The sequence below is a fragment of the Ascaphus truei genome, chromosome 4 (genome assembly GCF_040206685.1).
Source record: "Ascaphus truei isolate aAscTru1 chromosome 4, aAscTru1.hap1, whole genome shotgun sequence".
Taxonomy (NCBI): domain Eukaryota; kingdom Metazoa; phylum Chordata; class Amphibia; order Anura; family Ascaphidae; genus Ascaphus; species Ascaphus truei.
In genome coordinates, this window is record NC_134486.1 from 213,360,889 (window position 1) to 213,380,960 (window position 20,072).

Sequence of the window (20,072 nt, forward strand, 5' to 3'; positions counted from 1 at the left end):
CTTCCAGGCAGAATATGAAACAGGTTAAACGGGTGCATCTCGGGGCGACGGACCAGACGTATTCGGAAGACAGAGAAGTGGGTGAGTCCATCATTATCCAAACACTGTTCTACACACACATCAATAAATGGCGTTGACACTTATATCCCACAATGTGCAGGGCTTTAACAACCCAACCAAACGAAAGTTGGCTTTCTCAGACTACAAGAGGATGCACGCCGATATCCTTCTCTTACAGGAGACACACTTCAGTAAAACCAACACCCCCAAGTGTCTCGACAAAGATTTTACTCAGGTTTTCTTGTCCGCAGCAGCGGTTAAAAAACGCGGAGTAGCCATATTAGTCCGAAATAGAATACCATTTGAAGTGCAGTTAACTAAACGCGACAGTGATGTCAGATACATTATTGAAGTAGGGGTAATTAGGGGACAGAAGATCACGCTGGCATGCGTATACGTCCCTGGCGAAAAAAACACTATTTTCTTCGATAAGTTCTCCAGAACCCTGAACTCCGCAGCCCAAGGCTGCATTATATTAGCAGGCGATTTTAACATGGTCACGCAACCACACCTGGATAGATCAAGGGGTGCAGGTTTATACAACAAAGGAGCGGGCATATCTGTGCGCTGGAGCCTCAAAACCAACCAGCTAACAGATATCTGGAGGGAATTACATCCGGCAGACAGGGATTACACATTCTTTTCCCACCCTCACGGCACATATAGCAGAATTGATTACTTTTTTGTGTCCTGTCAACTGGTTCCTAAGGTCACCCGAGCTGGGATCCATGATATTTTATGGTCGGACCATGCACCAATAGAGCTAAGGTGCAACAATATTCGAACTCATAGAACTGGGACGAACTGGAAACTGAATGAATCAATCTTAAAAATACCCGAGATCTGTGATGTTATTGGTAACGAGATAGACCAATTCTTCAATATTAATACGGGCTCTGTCGACTCATAGCTGGTCCTATGGGAAGCCCACAAAGCAACGTTACGCGGCACGCTAGTAAATATCACAGCCAGACGAAAACGAGAAGGAGACCAAAATTATCACTCTCCAAAACAAATTACAGACTCAATCCTCTAAACATAAAAAGAATTTAGACCCCAAAACCTTACAAGAGGTAAAAGATGCCAAAATTGAACTTAATATGCTACTAGCCTCCAGGGCTGAAAACTCACTGAGTTGGTCAAAGAGGATATTTTACGAGAAAGCGAACAGGCCGGATACAATGCTGGCCCGCATGTTAAAGGATAGGCAATTTAAATATAACATCCAAGCTATACGCTTAAAATCTGGTACCCCTACGTCTAACCCGCAGAAGATAGTAGATGAATTCGGCTCCTTCTATGAGACACTGTATAACGGTGAGAAAGTGGCACATAACACTAAAACGAGCAGGGCCCTAAGAGATTTCTTAGCCTGCTCAAACCTGGAGAGATTGACGGAAACAGATAGAGAAGCCCTAAATGCTGTTTTCACTATCGAGGAACTGACACAGGCCATTAAAGAATTGAAACCATCAAAAGCCCCTAGGCCAGATGGCTTCGCAGGGCTATATTATAAGAAATTTATAAAGCCACTTGCCCTAAGGTTGCTCCACATCTTTAACTCAATTTTAGCGGGAGCCCCCATCCCCAAAGAGATGTTACAGGCGTCGATATGACTAATACATAAAACTGGGAAAGACCAGCTGGACTGCAAAAGTTACCGGCCTATATCATTAATTAACACTGATATCAAATTGTATGCTAAATTACTGGCCAATAGACTTAGTCTCCTCCTACCCAGACTTATACACCCAGATCAAGTCGGATTTATCAAGGGTCGGCAAGCAGCGGATAATACACGACGATTTATTGATCTGTTAGATTTGGCAAATATTAAGACTACTCAAAGTATGCTGTTAAGTCTGGACGCAGAAAAGGCATTTGATAGGATAGACTGGCCATATTTGAAAGAGACGCTTTCAGCATTCGGCTTTGGAGATCGGGTGAGCGAGGCGATTCTATTGCTATACTCTAACCATACAGCCAGGGTCATCTATCAAGGCTACCCCTCTCTGCCATTTCAAATAAAGAGTGGCACGAGACAGGGTTGCCCATTATCCCCTCTTCTCTTTGCCCTTTGCATTGAACCACTGGCGGCACAAATCAGAGGAAATCCTGACATCTCTGGGTTAAACGCATATTCCCCAACCCGTAAGGCGGCCCTATACGCAGATGACATCCTCTTGATTATCACAAAACCCCTTACTTCCCTACCAAACCTATTCGATCTACTCGGTCGTTTTTCTAAGATCTCCAGCTTCAAAATTAATCAATCCAAGTCAGGGGCCCTCAATATTAATCTCCCCAGACACACAGAGAAATTATTAAAACTGAATTTCAAATTTAACTGGCAACAAAAACATATAAAATACTTGGGTGTCCACATCGCCAAAACTGTCAAAGACGTGTACAATGCAAATTACCCCAACCTGATTCGGACCCTCAAATCGGATTTACAGAAGTGGACATCCAAAAAGATATCTTGGATAGGACGCATCCATAGTGTCAAAATGAACTTACTCCCCCGTATATTATATCTCTTCCAGACTCTTCCAGTGCCACTCAGATTGAGGGACCTACTCTCACTTCAATCGGAAATCTCCAAGTTTATATGGGGAGGTAAAAAACAGAGAGTAAGTAAAATAAACATGAAAAGGACTGTGTTGGCTGGCGGCTTAGCAGTACCCTGCCTGGTATCATATTACAAAGCAGCACAATTAAGCCAAATTATACAATGGCAATCTAACCTGAAATTGAAGAGGTGGGTGGAAATAGAAAGTGCTGCATGTGCGCCTCTACAATTAAGCAGCTGAATTTGGTTACCTAAAACAGCGGGAAAGTTCGCTACCATGCCGCTCTCCTCAATGACTAACTCATTATCAATCTGGGAGGCTACAAAAATCAAACATTCCCTTACGACAAAACATACTATGATGACACCCATATGGAACAATCCTGATTTCGCTCCAGGTCTATCGGTCGGTAATATTTCAATCTGGAGGCAGAAGGGTTACAATCGGATTAAAGATCTGGAGGGCCACGATAGAAAAATCAAAACGTTTGACCATATCAGGCTAGAAAAAGAGATCCCCCACTCAGAATTCTTTAGGTTCCTCCAGATCATTGCATTCTATAAAAATTCGCCCCATACCCCTTATTGACATCTTTCGAAAAGCTCTGTCTGGCAGAGACCGACACGAAGGGACTCACATCACCGCTATACAGGGAAGTGATCAGTTCTGGGGTACAAGATCAGCGAGTACCCTCATTCCGTTCTCAATGGGAAGCAGACTTAGGAGAAAACCTAGAGGAGGAAGAATGGAGTGCTATATTCATGGCCACTGCTAAGAGCTCCATATGCACCACTCTTAAGGAGAACGCATATAAGGTCCTAATGCGATGGTACCTCACCCCATTGAAATTATCAAGGTTTGTGCCGGGATCCTCCCCACTGTGCCCTCGCCAGTGCGGGGGATCGGCCGACCTGTTACATATGCTGTGGTCCTGCCCACGGATCTCTCCACTATGGGAGACAATTAGACATTGGATTCAGAGACTGTTTGATCTCACAATACCCCCGGACCCGTGGCTGTTTCTCCTGAACAGGCCATTGGCGGGCATCACCAAAGCACACAACAAACGAATTGCCCATTTTGCAATTGCAACGTGGTGCGAGATCGCAGCATTATGGAAACAATCCGATATCCCAACCATCCCAAAAATTCGGAATAGATTGTGGTTCATTTGCCAGATGGAGAAGTTAATGAGTTTAGTTAACGACACTGGCGACAACTTTCTAAAAGTCTGGACGCCCTGGTTGGCACAGACAGATATCCCGGGGATCGAGAGGGCCTCAATTTGGCTATGATAGCTATAGGTGCGCTCTCCTTGAGAGGGGTTCACACACAGTACCCTAACAATCCAAGGCCCTTGATACCAGCGCTATAAAAGCAACAGTCAGAGATGCGACCCAGCCCACAAGTGAACATGACGATCGGCTCCAAACCCCGAGATGCACCTCCAACCACATCACTTCCTCTACCTCATCCCTAAACCCAACCCCCCCTCTCTCTATCCTGCCCAGACCTCCCCTCTCCCCCCCCCTTTATATATATTTTTTATTTTTTTTTGTGAGTCTGTCGCTTCTCCCACTTTAAGTTTGTTTACAAATGTCTGTTTGTCCTCTTCAGGTTTGACGGCCTAGACTATATGATCCAGACCGATTCATTCGGAAGGACGGGTCCTGAAGTACAGTAGGATTTCCTTACTACTAATTCACTCGTTTAAATATTGTTTACATATAAGGCAAAAATGTATTCTATAATGTATTTTATGCTGTTGTGACTCAATAAAAATTTTAAGTTATAAAAAAAAATGTAAAAAAATCACACATATTGAAATTAACATACCACCAATGGTTAATTTTGCACAATAAAATTTGCAATCTAAACAACAAGATGTGCTGTTATCAACATTCTAAAGCAAATTGCAATAATTTTATGAAAATCAATAACTCCCACAATAAAGTGCAAAACGTTTGGGATGGGGAGAAAATAATTTTGAAGCAATTTCTTGTATTTTTAGTGCCATCTCAACATCGAGAAATAAATTAGCTACGGCAATCAACCATAAAGGGAATTTATGTAATATATTTTCTATTAATTTTCATTTACAGTATAGTGTCGACAATAAGGTCACCCACTCTTCTGTCGTCTAGTTCTAAACTTTATGCAAAATACATATATTTGTCTACGGACCTGGGACATTTAAATAGCAATGACATTATATTATAGTTTTGGACATAATCCCCTTGGTACACAGATATAATTCTTTGCAAATGTTTTTATGTTTTATTGTATACAACATGATGTAAAGACCAACATGCATCATCTTTGGTCTTGTGCTTAATCTTTAACAAAGATATAACTTAATAGTTACATAGTCATTGCACAGTAAACTCTTGATGTCCACCTCTGTGAGTAGTAGTCATATAACTTATTGCATGCACACTTTACCAGCAATATAAAATTGTGTGAGCAAATGTGTTCACAAGTAAAATATGTGCTTTATTATACATCACCATTATATTTGACACCAAAAACAATATACTATTGTCTTGACGTCAGAGATAAAGATTTAATTGATTTTTCTAAAGATACAATGTCATTTCCTGCACCAAAGGCCAAATATAGCAAAAAATCAAATTGAGCTTTATTCACATATCAACGTATTTAAAAAAACAAACAAAAAAAAACTACATTTGCTATATACATGCTGTATGGTTTAAAAAAAATATGAATTAGTATGAATAAAAGCTATCATAAATATTTAACAATGGGTAGTAATTTTATTAAAAGCAGAAATAAGATACAGTCATAAAAAGGTTGAGATCATGTTTTTCAGTGATGTACCAGAATGGGGTGCTATAACATTCTTTGACTGATGTTAGCTGAAAGACAAAAAAACAATATGTATTTAAATATTGACATTAAACATTTTTTCCTTTAACATATAAGCAACAATTCTAGGTGTGGCTACATTATCTTAGGTGAAGTGGTCCAAGATTTGGTGAAAATGAAACTTAAATGTTATTTTGAAATCTTTCATTTCCTTTGTATTCAGTTGTACTCATTCTACTTTCACATCAAAAATAATGTTGACAAAACTGTCATAACCAGCTTGAAATGATACATAACAGTTAAGTTATGTTATGACACAACCTTGGTGGTTCCTCATCTCATTCTAGGAAAGGAGAAGTCAATGCCACTTGTTTACTGCATCGGTAGCAAGTAGCCACTTTTTCAAAACAGGATGTTGCTTGTATTTCTCAGAAACCAAAACACAGCGAAACACAAAATTATCAGCTTAACAGTATTATTTTGTTTGGTAGTGAATCAAATAAACTTCAAAAGTTAATTTTTTTTCTATTTTTTCATAAAGCAAAAACAACATTTAGAAAATATGTTTTTTCTACCATATTCGTACTGGGCACATCTCCTTGACAAACTTTCAATGTAGATAAAGAGATCTCAAGTTCAAATTGAGTCCTATTCTATATGTTTATAAAGGATGTAAAAAATATACTAGTAGCAAGATTGTTAACGGCAACCAAAAAAAACTGCAACCTTTTTTTTGTGGAAATATTTAACATACTCTCAAAGGAAGCTACTGCTTTATTAACTAGGAAATAAAAACTAAGTATTATGGGAAATTTTTGTTTGGAAATTAAATAAAAAAAAACCATGGTAATCTGGTAAGTGTACCCAATCTTCTGCAAGTATACATGTTATTAATGTCTTGCTGATTTTTCTGTTACTATTTCTTTCAGGCACGCAAAGTAATGCTGTGGATGTTGCTTAAGCATGTGAGTCTGGTATGACAGGACTGCATATACTGTACTGCTAATGAAGTGCCTATCTAATTTGCACTTATATTTAGGAATATGAATCTCAGCACAACATGGAACAATTTATTCTGTGTCGATGCTTCATGTGTCTCAACTTCATTTGTCCTATTTAGCAAGTGGGAGGCATTTGGAAACCCTACAAGTGGTAGTAAGATAAATATTATTATAATCACAATTCATACTCCTTCACCTCAAAGTTAGATAGGTGGCAATGCAGTTTTAAACATTCAAAATATTCAAGGCTATATTCAAAAAGTGAATAACAAAAATACTTATTTGTAAGCAAATAAAAGCTGGTACTCCATTCCATAAAATGCCAGCACATGTCAATCCCTTTATTTGTAACTTGGTTGTAAAACCAATCATAGTATTAGTGCTACTACACAAATTATGCTTCAGAGTTCAGTTGTCTTCAACACTGAAAGTATATTTTCATGTATTGATTGGTGGAACGTTGAAAGGGTGGACGTATTTGGCGCGTGGACTGAACAAATTTAATACATGGACGAGCCACTACAGTCAAGTTAAGTTTACGTCAATAATTTTTTGATTCATTTCTGCATCTAACTGTGATTACACTGTATGTTTCCTCTCTTCCATGTATTAAATTTGTTTAGTCCACACGCCAAAGACGTCCATCCTTTTACCGTTCCTGTTATTTTTGGGAGGGATGTGGAAATCCCTCCTCCTTGGACCTCGGCAGCAGGACTAGAATTTGCTCAACTGGGACTCTCTAAATTTGGAGTTTTTTTTTTCATTTTAATTGTATTATATCATGTTACACATGTACATCTGTGATAAAGGAATTTTGCATTTATATTGGCCACATTTGTACGAAGACATTTTTAGAGTGTTAGCGCTTTCTTTTTCTTTTCTATGTATTGATTGGTGCCTTTTTGTTTTCTACGCACAACAACAAAATTGTGACAAATTCCTTGCATTCATTGTAAAATTATCTAGACAATTATTTATATCAAATAGCAGTCTCATAATAAATTCTCAAGACTTGTTAACTGGCAACAGCCTTCATGAAACCATTACTATGATGGTTAAATGCTGTGAGTTTTGCAACTTTGCCTTTCCTGAGAAAACTAAACGACTATTACTAGAAATCATACATGCGTAGAATCTCTGCTTCTCAAATTATTACCTACAGTGCTGAATGCATTTAAAGTAACATATTTCTTAAAACATGTGAGCAATGTTACAATATCAAGCAATAAATCAATTAGAAATGAATTAAGGTACATAAAAATTGCCACCGTGGACAGGCTGTGACAATATTATGGACATTGACAAAGGCAGATGGTGATAAGTAAAATCCTATTAGCACGTGCCTTTTCAAGTGTACACAATGTTACCGAGGACCAGTGCCATCTTCTGGAAGTGATGCAAAGAGTATGGGACTAGGAAACTGGTTCAATTGAATGAAGATCATATGCTTGTTTATACTCTCTTGTTTTCCTTGCATATGACTATTACATAAAACCAATGTTAATTGCACAAATATATATCTTTTTAAATATTTTTCACTCTTTATGCATGTGAATAGAGGTCAGAATGGTTGAGCTACACTGAAAATATAACATAAGGTATAATAATGTATAAATGTATTTGATTCACTGCTTCACTTTACAATAACATAGTTCATTATATGTATGTACCCAAATTTAGAAAAAATATGTGATGGTTGTAACCCTTCCAAAAGTTAGTAGAGGAAAAATAAAATATAACATGATTTTAACTTTTTAATGTTTGTTTTGAAAATGTTTTTTTTGTGTGTAGGTTTATCTGGTTGGGTTAATCAAAGTGGCTATGTTATGTATTCACAAATTCAGTACTGCAAAAGGTAACTTACACCAAGGTTTTGGCCTATTCATTGGGTACTCATATGCTATTTTCCACCTGCTACACAATTGAAAGGTATGCTTTAATTGGCTGCAGTTCTAGATCTGTTCAACATTTACTGTACTTTTTAGCTACATGCTATATTTTATGCTATATTTTGTGACCCAGCTTCATTCTGCATGGTAGAAAAGTTTTCCATCCATCATTGAGCTTTTATCTAGAAATTTGACAGCTATTTTGTTTTTTAAATTGTAAATATAGCACAGTTGGCCATTAAAATAAATATTGTTTCTTGTGTATTCCCAAAAGTGTATGCAGTGGTGTAAACATAATTTAGTGGGCTAAAGTCTCTGCCTAACAGAGTTTATAATTTTGACGTCTGGGACACAGGACAACAAAATGACTTGCCCACGATCACAATAAGCTGACACTGTGGTTCAAATGGGTTCAGCCAGTGGTACTGCCACTAATCCATGCCGCCTTCTCCTCAGCTTAAACCTATATTTTGCATATTAAAATAAAATGCTATTTAAACTTCAATTACTATGGGATGGGAACCAAATCATTTATTGATGTTTATTTGGGAATATGTAATATAGTCAGTTTTTTCTTATTAATGTGTTGCCTTTTATTTGCTGGACTGCAATAGACTGATGTTAGTTTAATGTAGTGGATTTGGTATTTGATACAATGTAGTGGGTTTGGGCTTGCCAAGACGGAATGTCTTGATGTTAGTTTAACCCCATCTAAACTAGTTTGCCTCTACTTAAAATATTTAGGAGAGGGGATACCTCCTAGCCTGCCCAGTTTTCATAAAAAATACAGTTAAGCACAGCTGTTTAAAATGAAACCTCATATTTAGATCCTGATTTTAGGCCTACTTGTATGGACGTTCAAGAAATACATTTTATATTCCAATTAGACCAATTGTTGTTTGTTTATGTTTATTTACCAAAGACTACCTATTTGCTCAAATGTGATCTATAAAAAAAATATATAAATTCTGTGGAGAAAAAATATGAATATTACAGTATCAATTAAGCATATGATTTTGGAATCATAACTATTCAGACTGGTACTGTGCCTAAACACCATTTAAAAATCAATTTTAAAAGTACGTTACATAATTTATATGCTACACAAAACCCCTCAACAGATCCAGTTTGGTCCATAATGAACATAGCTTTTCTACTATCGTTTTTTGTGTGCGTTGCAGATTACCTGTGTTTTTGTTTTTTAAGAACTGCACCTCTTCCATAAGCATCTGCCTCTCCTTCATTAGTTCATTCTGTTTGCTAAGTAGCTCCACCAGCTGTTGGGCACTACTCTGACAATGTTTGTCCAGCTGCTGCAACCTAGATTTAAAAAAATGACCAACAGTTATTTATGGAACCACATAATAACATGCAGTAGCCTAAGTACCATGATAATAGTAATGGCATTGTTGGACGCCACCATGGAAGTGGCTGATCACAATTTGTAGACATATTCAGTTTATGATTCCAAATTAAAATTGCTGTTACTGATGTAGCGGCCGTTATTCGAACATTTCACGTGTCATGTACATCGGAATCCCGATTTTAAACCGCGGGATGAATTCCAGCCTTCCAGCACTAAGATGTGAGCACGGCGAGAGCAGCATAACGAATTTTAGTGTTCTGGCTTTTAAATACATGAAATTGAAACATTAGCACAGTAGTACACTACTGTACACATTACAATCCATCCATTTTATTGCAAACAAAGAAACAGAATCCATGAAATTCAAACAAAACATCCGCGATAAGCGCGGGTGCCTGGGGCGATTAGCCGCGTTTCATGCTGCGTGAGGAACAGCAGATAACTAAAAATCGGCGCCAAGATGTGTTCGAATAACGGCCACTTCATCAGTATATTCCCTTTTTAGCTCTACACAGAATCCAAAGGGAGCAGGATCAACCCAAAAATGAAAAATAATACATAGTGTGTACTGTTGTGACAAAAATTATAAGTGAGCGGGATCTTTGCTCGTAAGGTTGTTCTACTTACGAGAAGTAGGTGTATACTTACGAGAATCACTACCTTCTGAAGAAGTGGCGTGAAGCTGTGAAACGCATGAGATTGAGTGTGAGTGGATTTAGTGAGGGACAGGAGGACAGATCATCATTTGCCTGTTGATTTCCCCATCGTGTAGAACTAGAAGTGACGCATATCCGCATCACCGGTGACATCAGATGCTGGGAGTACGCGCAAGGGGAGCTGGAGGAGAGAGACCAGCTGCATACAGTGGCTGTACACCATCCTAAGCCAACAGGGCCATTGGACATACAGAAGCGAAGACAAGACTAGCCCAGAGTACTTGTTTATATGCCACTTACACATGTACAGAATGCAAGTACTTTGAGTACATGTTTTTATTATAAATGTGATATTTTGATCTGCCCTATGTCTATTCCCATTCTTCTATCCTGAGGTACACCAGCATACATTTTCAAGAAAGAAATTCCACAGCCACAGACTGGAGATAGGCTTTATTTACACCTACTTCTTGTAAGTAGAACAACCGTAAGAGCCAAGATCCCACTCACTTATCATTTTTGTCACTACAGTACATGCTACTGTATGTATTTTTCATTTTTGGGTTGATCCTGCTCCCTTTGGATTCTGTAGAGAGCTTTTGGAAACAAGTCCCGACCAGAGGTTTTTTTGAGCATTTTCAACCATTTACATAATTTATATAATCTATATGTTCACAATTCACAAATGTATTTATTATTAATATTTGATCACTAAGAATCACTGACTGTATTGTGTGTGGAAGCGTCAACCAATATCACTCTTTTAGTTTAGCTTTGATATCCCCTTTTTAAAACATATATGGACCAATGTTTTGTCCCGCATGGATCTTTATCAGGACAAATAAGAAAATAATGCAGTCCATATTTACAATACCAGCCCAATACTCAACAGAAAGGTGCAGGCAGTGTCCTTAAAAAAAAGAAATAATAATTACATTTTGGTGGGTATTGCTGCTTGGAGTTTGTCCTCCCATCTCTATTTAGAACGAACAGCAGTACAGAAGAATAGTGAAAACACCATACAAGAGCAAACCAACTTCATTCTTTAGGCCACTGCAGTCCATTAGAAAGTGTTAAAAATGCTCTGTGTAAAGGGTGCGTAACTGGGGGGAGTGAGATTTTCTGGGGAGGGCACTTACAGAGGCCCCGCACTCTTCCCCAAAGCATGTAAATAAATTGCTGGACGACCCTTACCTTGTCTCCGACGGCTTCGAGTGACACGTTGCCATAGCAATGCGGCATCACGTGACGTCGCATTGCCATGGCAACTTGACATCACATGACCCCGCAGCGTCATTTGATGCCGGAGACAAGGTAAGTGGGGTGGGCGGCATGATCAGGGGGGGAGAGCAGGCAGGGGGGCGCAGACTGAAAAGTTTGAACACCCCTGCTCTATGTAAACATATATTTTTATGTTCACAACAGCATATTAACCAAGTTTCGATGTATCATTTCACTTGTCTTTGTAGATTTGTGAACATAATAAAATCAATACTTTCACCTTTTTGTTGATAAACTACAACAGCTGTGTGTTCTCCTCAATAAATGTTTCCTTTAGAACACTAAAGAAAGTCAGCCTAACATGTTTTGTTCCCCAAAGTCCTAGAAAGTGGTACTCCATATTCTGGTTGTTGTGGGATTTCGATAGACAGAGGTGAAAAGAAAACAAGCACACTATTTACAATAAAGGTAAATTGCAATAATTAAACAAAACTTGAAGTACAAAGGAGATAAAGGTACTGTATAATAAATAAAAATCGAAATACTTTGACACATCTCTGGACAGGGTTGCTGATAGGGGGAGGCAGCCGGAACTGCTGTACCGGACCCGGCCACGTAAGGGGCCCGGCCTCCCTGCCGGGAACCCTACATTTATCTCTCTGCAGGCAAGACGGGCCCTCCCCTTTTCTGCCTGCCGGTACCATCTGTTCGTCTTCTCCCTTTTCTCCTGCAGGACTCCCCCTTTCCTCGACACCGCCCAGCTGTCCCTACCTTAGGCCTCCGCTGGCCTGCAAGGCTCTCCTGTGCACTGGCTATGTGGCTCTAGCAGGCTCATCCAAGGGCCCCAGGTGAGCCCAAATGCCCCAGGCCCCCTTTATATCACCCTCCCAGGCCCCTTACCCTCTAAGGGGTGTGTTTGATATTTGTTTGGGGGTGGGGAGTTATTTTGTGTGTGACTGTATTTGAGAAGTCTATTGTGTGTGTGGGTGTGTGTGGGTGTTTGTATTTGGGGAGGAGGGCCTATTGTGTGTGTCTGTATTTGGGGAGGGGGACCTATTGTGTGTGTGTCTGTATTTGGGGAGGGGGGCCTATTGTGTGCGTCTGTATTTGGGATGGGGGGCTTATTGTGTGTGTGTGTGTGTGTGTGTGTGTGTGTGTGTGTGTGTGTGTGTGTTTGTGTGTGTCTGTCTGTATTTGGGGAGGGGGCTTATTGTGTGTGTGTGTCTGTCTATATTTGGGGAAGGGGGCCTATTGTGTGTGTCTGTATTTGGGGAGGGGAGCCTATTGTGTGTGTGTCTGTATTTGGGGAGGGGAGCTTATTGTGCTTGTGTCTATATTTGGCGAGGGGCGCCTATTGTATGTGTGTATTTGGGGAGGGGGGCCCATTGTGTTTGTGTTCTGTATTTGGGGAGAGGGGCCTATTGTGTGTGTCTACATTTGGGGAGGGGGATTTATGTGTGTGTATTTGGGGAGGGGGCATATTGGTTGTGTGTGTATTTGAGAGGTGGGCCTATTGAGTGTGTGTTCATTGGGGAAGAGGGTTATTGAGTGTGGGGAGTGGGGAGAAATACATGGGGGTGGGATAGGTGGGGGTGTGAGGGAGGGGGGAAGGAAAGGGTGATGGGGCATGTAAGAGTGGGTGGTGAGTGAGGTGGTGTGTGAGAAGGGCGGGTGTAAAAGAAAATGGGGGGGCTTCTCGCAAGGCCATATGGGTGGGGGGCCCCGGTGGAAACTTTAGTCCTGGGCCCTGGGAAAGCTGTCTGCAGCCATTTCTCTGGAAGCATGTAAAGTTTTGCAACATACTATAGCTGGAGCTCTAGCAAAGTTAACTAACGTTTCTGTTCCATGTTCTTCTGTTAGTGAGCCCTAAGGATAACTGGTGCCATGCTGAGCACAAAGAGATATTTATTAATGGTGGACTCGAGTACACTATCTAAAATGTTTCCAACTAAAATGTATGCATACTGTAACAAGAAGCAATCCCGTTTTTTCCTCAATAAGTGACAACATACGTATGACTTCTTGCAGCACATGTATGCTCATTCTTTACCTCATACATTTTCTATGACCAGAGATAGTAAGCTATTTATAGAAATAATGCCCCTTTATACATTTTGCATTTATGTCTTATCACATTTTATACTAAGATTGTCAGCACGAATAAGAATAATATGATGATATATAAGATGGTCTGGGGAAAAAACCCAAACAGAATACTGTTGGATATTTAATAATCATTATCAAACTACAACTTGCTTCTGTCATAAATCAAGTGGAAAAAAGGCAGTAACAAATTCATCCAAACAGCAATATGGAACCTGGAATAACAGATTGTTCCTCAATGCCTATGATAGATGGCAATTTATAATCCAGTTTAATTATTCCTTAGTTGTAGTAATGAAAATCCAACAATAACAGTAAAATAGCAATATAAAAAGTTAAACACAGACTGCTAAACAATGGCATACCTTGTACGGAGACTTTGGAGATTTATTAGTATTTCATATCATGTAATCTATTTCTATTTGGCAGAGCGGTGCTATACAAGGTTTTTTTTATCCAAATAAAATTACCTAAAATCTGCCATTGCTTAAAGCAGCAAATCCAATAACTGTGAACCAAATGTGTGTGGCAAACATCTTAATTAGGTTTAAGTACAAGTAATCTGATAACTATTCCTCACTATTCACAGCAGAACTGTCAATGCTGAGAGGCATTTTATGTCACTACTTTTTGTATTCCTTGCAGCAACCTGGCTGCTGACCCTTGTGAAAGAACCCCATCTGCTGGTTACCGAGGTAACTGAAGGCAACCAGGTGAGCAGAGCAGAGTGACTCAGTAATAAAAAGTTGACTGCTGCTTGGTGTAATAAATCATGTCACTAACTAGGATATGATCTTCAAAGGCTTCTTGTGGCTTCATTAATAAAACTAATGGCAAAAAAAAAGAAAGACATAAATAGATAGATAGATGTAGGATGGTTTATTTTTGCCGCACAAAATTAAATGATACAAACAGATAAGACTTTAAAATGGCTTAACAGAAAAAATGGAAAATAAGTATTGGTGAAACATAGTCCCTAATTTGCATTTTCAGACAAATGTAAAGCTTAATGTGACAAACCGGAAAAATTGTAACTGAAGCCAAATGACTGAAGCCTAACAGAAAGGCAATCTGCATATAATTGCTTTAATGGTGCAGAATTTTACTATAGCTGTCAACCAGATAAACTCAATGCCATTGTAATATGAAATTACAACTAACTCAACAGTCCAGTCTAAAGCAGAATTAACTCAAATTTACTCTCAAATATATTTTATGCACTATATAATGCATTTTAGTATTTCATAAGCAACATTTATTTAAACAGTTTTCACCATCATCAGTCCAAGAAGAACATTTAAGGGGGGGGGGGGTTGCTTAAGTTTAAAACCAATTATTTTTTTATATACTGTAACAGGGGACTTTATCCCTGTTCAAAAATGTGCCTCTAATCCAGCAGTGTGGTGGTTAACTGCTGGTAGACAATTAACCAACACCACCTGGCTGATTACAGGTATCAGAAAAAGCCTGCCTCTGAGACAGGAAGGAGATTCTTCCTGAGCTCACACGTGAGCTGAGCTGACCCAGGAATCAGAAAGACAGAGTTCCCTAGTCCACAACTGGGCTGACCTGTGGAACAAACCAATGTCTTGAGTTGCAAGCTGACAACAAGACAAAGGGGACAAGATTCTAAACCTGGATCCTGACATTACCTTAGCACACAAGGGTGCGGACACCAGGAGAACAGAAAAGCCTTTCCCTGCTGCTACCAGAGAGACAGATAAGCTTTACTTTCTAAGACTGTTGTATATCTGCACATATCAAAATATATGTTTGGGGCTTGGAAACATGCTATCTAAAGGGAGTTCTGGACTGCATATGTTTACCTAGAAATACTCCCAAGTGGAGCAGAAGCTTTGTTTAACCCCTTATTTGCATATGTTTGATTTTCATATGTTAAAGAAGCAGGCGCAATAAAAGCCTTATTTTAGTTCACCTTAAACCCAGTCTCTATTGCTTACCTCTGCGCACGTCTCTTACATATACTTTTATTTTTTTTTCTATAAAATTGACTTTATATAATCTTAGTTACTGTATATCAATGTTTCACAAAAGATGCAGGAAAGATTTGAAAAAAGTGAAGGATATATAAAGATGTACTGTAGCAAAACTTAGTGTCTTTAAGGCAGCTCCCACGTTCGGTCATGTTGGTCTCTGTACTGAAGGCTTAACGCTGTGGGGGTCCCCTTCAGAAGTATGGAGGGCTGCCCTTACGAAATGCTGGCAGCGGGGCCCCTCCGGTAGAAGTGGTGGGGTACTTACTTCGAAGAGTGGCGCTCCTCTTGCAGCAATGCGGTGTCATGGCAATGGGACATTATGTGACGTGGAGTCACCATGACAACGATGCTGCAGGAGAAGGGCCATTCTGGAGAAGGTAAGACCCCCTCAACACACACACACACTTTGGGGTGAGGAGCACACACTTCCTTTGAGATGAGAGGCAGTCCTGCCAGTTCGGGGGCTCCGTGCTCCCTCCGGTTGGGTGTAAGTTCAATCCTGGTGCCGGTAGGCGGGTGCGTGGGGCCCCATAAAGGTGTGGAGCCCGAGGCAACCGCCTTGACCTTAGGCCAGCTCTGCGAACCCACACAGCTCCATCGCGGCAGATAATGTCACTGGTACCAGAACCTTTTGCTTGTTCATCTGTAGTGCGGGAGACAGTAAGTCTTGCTATATACTGAATACAGTTGTGTGAAAAAGTCAAGTACACCCTTGTTGAATTCTAGGGTTTTACATATCAGGGCATAATAACAATCATCTGTTCCTTAGCAGGTCTGAAAATTAGGTAAATACAACCTCAGATGAACAACAACACATGACATATAACACCGTGTCATGATTTAACAAAAATAAAGCCAAAATGGAGAAGCCGTATGAAAAACAAAGAACACCTTATGATTCAATAGCTTGTAGAACCAACTTTAGCAGCAATAACTTGAAGTAATCGTTTTCTGTATGACTATCAGTCTCTCACATCGTTGTGGAGGAATTTTGGCCCACTCTTCTTTACAACATTGCATCAGTTCATTGAGGTTTGCGGGCATTTGTTTATGCATAGCTCTCTTAAGGTCCCACCACAGTATTTCAATCAGGTTGAGGTCTGGACTTTGACTGGGCCACTGGAACACCTTGATTCTTTTCTTTTTCAGCCATTCTGTTGTAGATTTGCTGGTATGCTTGGGATCACTGTCCTGTTCGATGACCCAATTTCTACCAAGCTTTAGCTGCCGGACAGATGGCCTCACATTTGACTCTAGAATACATTGGTATACAGAGGAGTTCATGGTCGACTCAATGACTGCAAGGTTCCCAGGTCCTGTGGCTGCAAAAACAAGCCCAAATCATCACCCCTCCACCACCGTGCTTGACAGTTGGTATGAGGTGTAAAAGCTCATATGCTGTGTTTGGTTTTCGCCAAACGTGGCGCTGTGCATATGGCCAAACATCTCCACTTTGGTCTCGTCTGTCCAAAGGACATTGTTCCAGAAGTCTTGTGGTTTGTTCAGATGCAACTTTGCAAACCTAAGCCTTGCTGCTATGTTCTTTTTAGAGAGAAGAGGCTTTCTCCTGGCAACCCTTCTAAACAAACCATACTTGTTCAGTCTTTTTCTAATTGTACTGTCATGAACTTTAACATTTAACATGCTAACTGAGGCCTGTAGAGTTTGAGATGTAACTCTTGTTTTTTTTGCCATTTCTCTGAGCATTGGGGTGAATTTGCTGGGACGTCCACTCCTGGGAAGATTGGCAACTGTCTTGAATGTTTTCCACTTTTGAATAATCTTTCTCACTGTAGAATAATGGACTGTAAATTGTTTGGAAATGGCCTTACAACCCTTCCCAGATTGATGGGCAGCAACAATTGCTTCTCTAAGATCATTGCTGATGTCTTTCTTCCTTGGCATTGTGTTAACGCACACCTGAATGCACCAGACCAGCAAACTGCTAAAACTTTGGCTTTTATAGAGGTGGTCACACTTGCGGATAATCAATTAATCAAGGGCATTTGATTAGCAGCACCTGTCTGCTACTTAGCATCTTAATTCCTATGGAAGCAGTAAGGGTGTACTTTCTAAATCATCTGTTCCTTAGCAGGTCTAAAAATTAGGTAAATACAACCTCAGATGAACAACAACACATGACATATTACACAGCGTCATGATTTATTTAACAAAAATAAAGCCAAAATGGAGAAACTATGTATGAAAAACTAAGTACACCCTCACTGCTTCCATAGGAATTAAGACACAATTTTCATAATTTTGGCTCTGTACGCCACCACAATGGATTTGAAATGAAAGAACCGAGATGCAATTGAAGTGCAGACTTTCAGCTTTAATTCAAGGGGTTGAACAAAAATATTGTATGAAACATTTAAGAATTGCAACCATTTTTATACACAGTCCCCTTATTCAGGGGCTCAAATGTAATTAGACAAATTAACACAATCCTAAATAAAATGTTAATTTTTAATACTTTGTCGAAAATCTTTTGCACGCAATGACTGCTCGAAGTCTGGAACGCATGGACATCACCAAACGCTGGGTTTTCTCCTTTGCGATACTCTGCCAGGCCTTTACTGCAGCTGTCTTCAGTTGCTGTTTGTTCGTGGGTCTTTCTGCCTTAAGTTTTGTCTTCAGCAAGTGAAATGCATGCTCGATCGGGTTGAGATCAGGTGATTGACTCGGCCATTGCAGAATATTCCACTTCTTTGCCTTAAAAAACTCCTGGGTTGCTTTCGCAGTATGTTTTTGGTCATTGTACATCTGTAAAGTGAAGCGCCGTCCAATCAACTTCGCTGAATCTGAGCAGACAATATATCCCTATACACTTTAGAATTCATCCGACTGCTTCTGTCTTCTGTAACATCATCAATAAACACTACTGACCCAGTGCCATTGTAAGCCATGCATGCCCATGCCATTGCACTGCCTCCACCGTGTTTTACAGATGATGTGGTATGCTTCGGATCATGAGCCGTTCCAAGCCTTCTCCATACTTTTTTCTTCCCATCATTCTGGTACAGGTTGATCTTGGTTTCATCTGTCCAAAGAATGCTGTTCCAGAACTGGGCTGGCTTTTTTAGATATTTTTTGGCAAAGTCTAATCTGGCCTTTCTATTCTTGAGGCTTATGAATGGTTTGCACATTGTGGTGAACCCTCTGTATTTGCTCTCGTGAAGTCTTCTCTTTATGGTAGACCGGACTTGAACCGGACTGCTAGTACTCCCAACACGGCTGCTCAGTTCCACAATGAGACCCGCTCACGGACGCCAACAATGTGACGTCATGCCCCAACACGCGTTTCGTGTGATGCTTCACACTTCTTCAGGGGGGAGGAGCTGGTGAAGTGGATGTCTGTGTCTCAATTATACCCGTGGCTAAAGGGAGGGCGGGACAACAGTGCCCAATCAGTGCATACGCTGCTGTGATAGGTTAATCCGCCAGCTAGCGTGTTGAGAATAATGCATGTAATACATAAGAGGTGCATAAATTTTGTATACAGCTATATATATGTGCACGCAAACCGCGACATAAGGCTCAAAGGCTGACATCCAGCATACATACACGGAGGGTCGTATTCCAGGCATATGGGGACAAGGCAAGATTAAAATGTGCAAAAAAGAGGACAGAATAATCTATGCAATCCACCACGGGTACAGTATATTATGTTATATATTACAATACATTAGCTAAAAGGGAAGGGCAGTGGGAACAGCGCTAATGCAAAATATAAAATTAGTGACAATTAAGTGACTAACATAATATAAATACACACTTTACTATTAAAGTGGAGGCTGCCAGGTAAAAAAGGGTACACAAACCAATAAAGACAATAAAAACACATAAACCGGCGCCTCCAAAAGAAAATAAAGATATATAGCCTGACCGAATATAGTCCAATGCAGCTGGGATGAGATCCAAGGCAGTATCTTCAATGAAGTCTCATAGAACGACAAACAAACAAATAAGGCAACAACATGGAAGAAAAAATGAGAAAAAGATCATAGTGCAACTAAAAACAAAAAATCACTGATAAGGTTTACAAGGAATGATTGCAAATTTAATACGATGAATAAAAATGATTATAAAAACAACAAACACTTGATTGTTGGGCAAAAGACACTTATGAAGCGATGGCATCCGGTAGGGATAAAATTGAAACCCTACTTACAGCAAAGCTGATCAAAGTAAACCTGTAGCACAATGTCACAATCCGGAACAAACGGGCTATCGGGGGAGAACGCCAAAAGTCTCTGCCAATAAAAGTCCACCCTACGCGTTTCGTGACGTCAGTCACTTCGTCAGGGGTCCTGACGAAGTGACTGACGTCACGAAACGCATAGGGTGGACTTTTATTGGCAGAGACTTTTGGCGTTC

General features: G+C 39.9%; 1 protein-coding gene across 2 annotated transcripts in view; it reads right to left on the minus strand.

Annotated features, from left to right (window-relative positions):
- Positions 1-4,809: 4,809 nt before the first annotated feature.
- The window catches only part of SDCCAG8 (SHH signaling and ciliogenesis regulator SDCCAG8), a 321,942-nt gene continuing 306,679 nt past the window's right edge, over positions 4,810-20,072 (minus strand). Inside the window, exons 17-18 of one of the 2 annotated variants that reach the window (XM_075596833.1) lie at positions 9,536-9,669; positions 4,810-5,509 (exon numbers count right to left, since the gene is read on the minus strand). In XM_075596833.1, coding sequence (XP_075452948.1) covers positions 5,484-5,509; positions 9,536-9,669 — 160 coding nt within the window. In that variant the 3' untranslated portion in view covers positions 4,810-5,483. Of the gene's footprint in view, positions 5,510-9,535; positions 9,670-20,072 lie in introns of those variants that run through there. The other variant, XM_075596835.1, reaches the window with a different exon arrangement.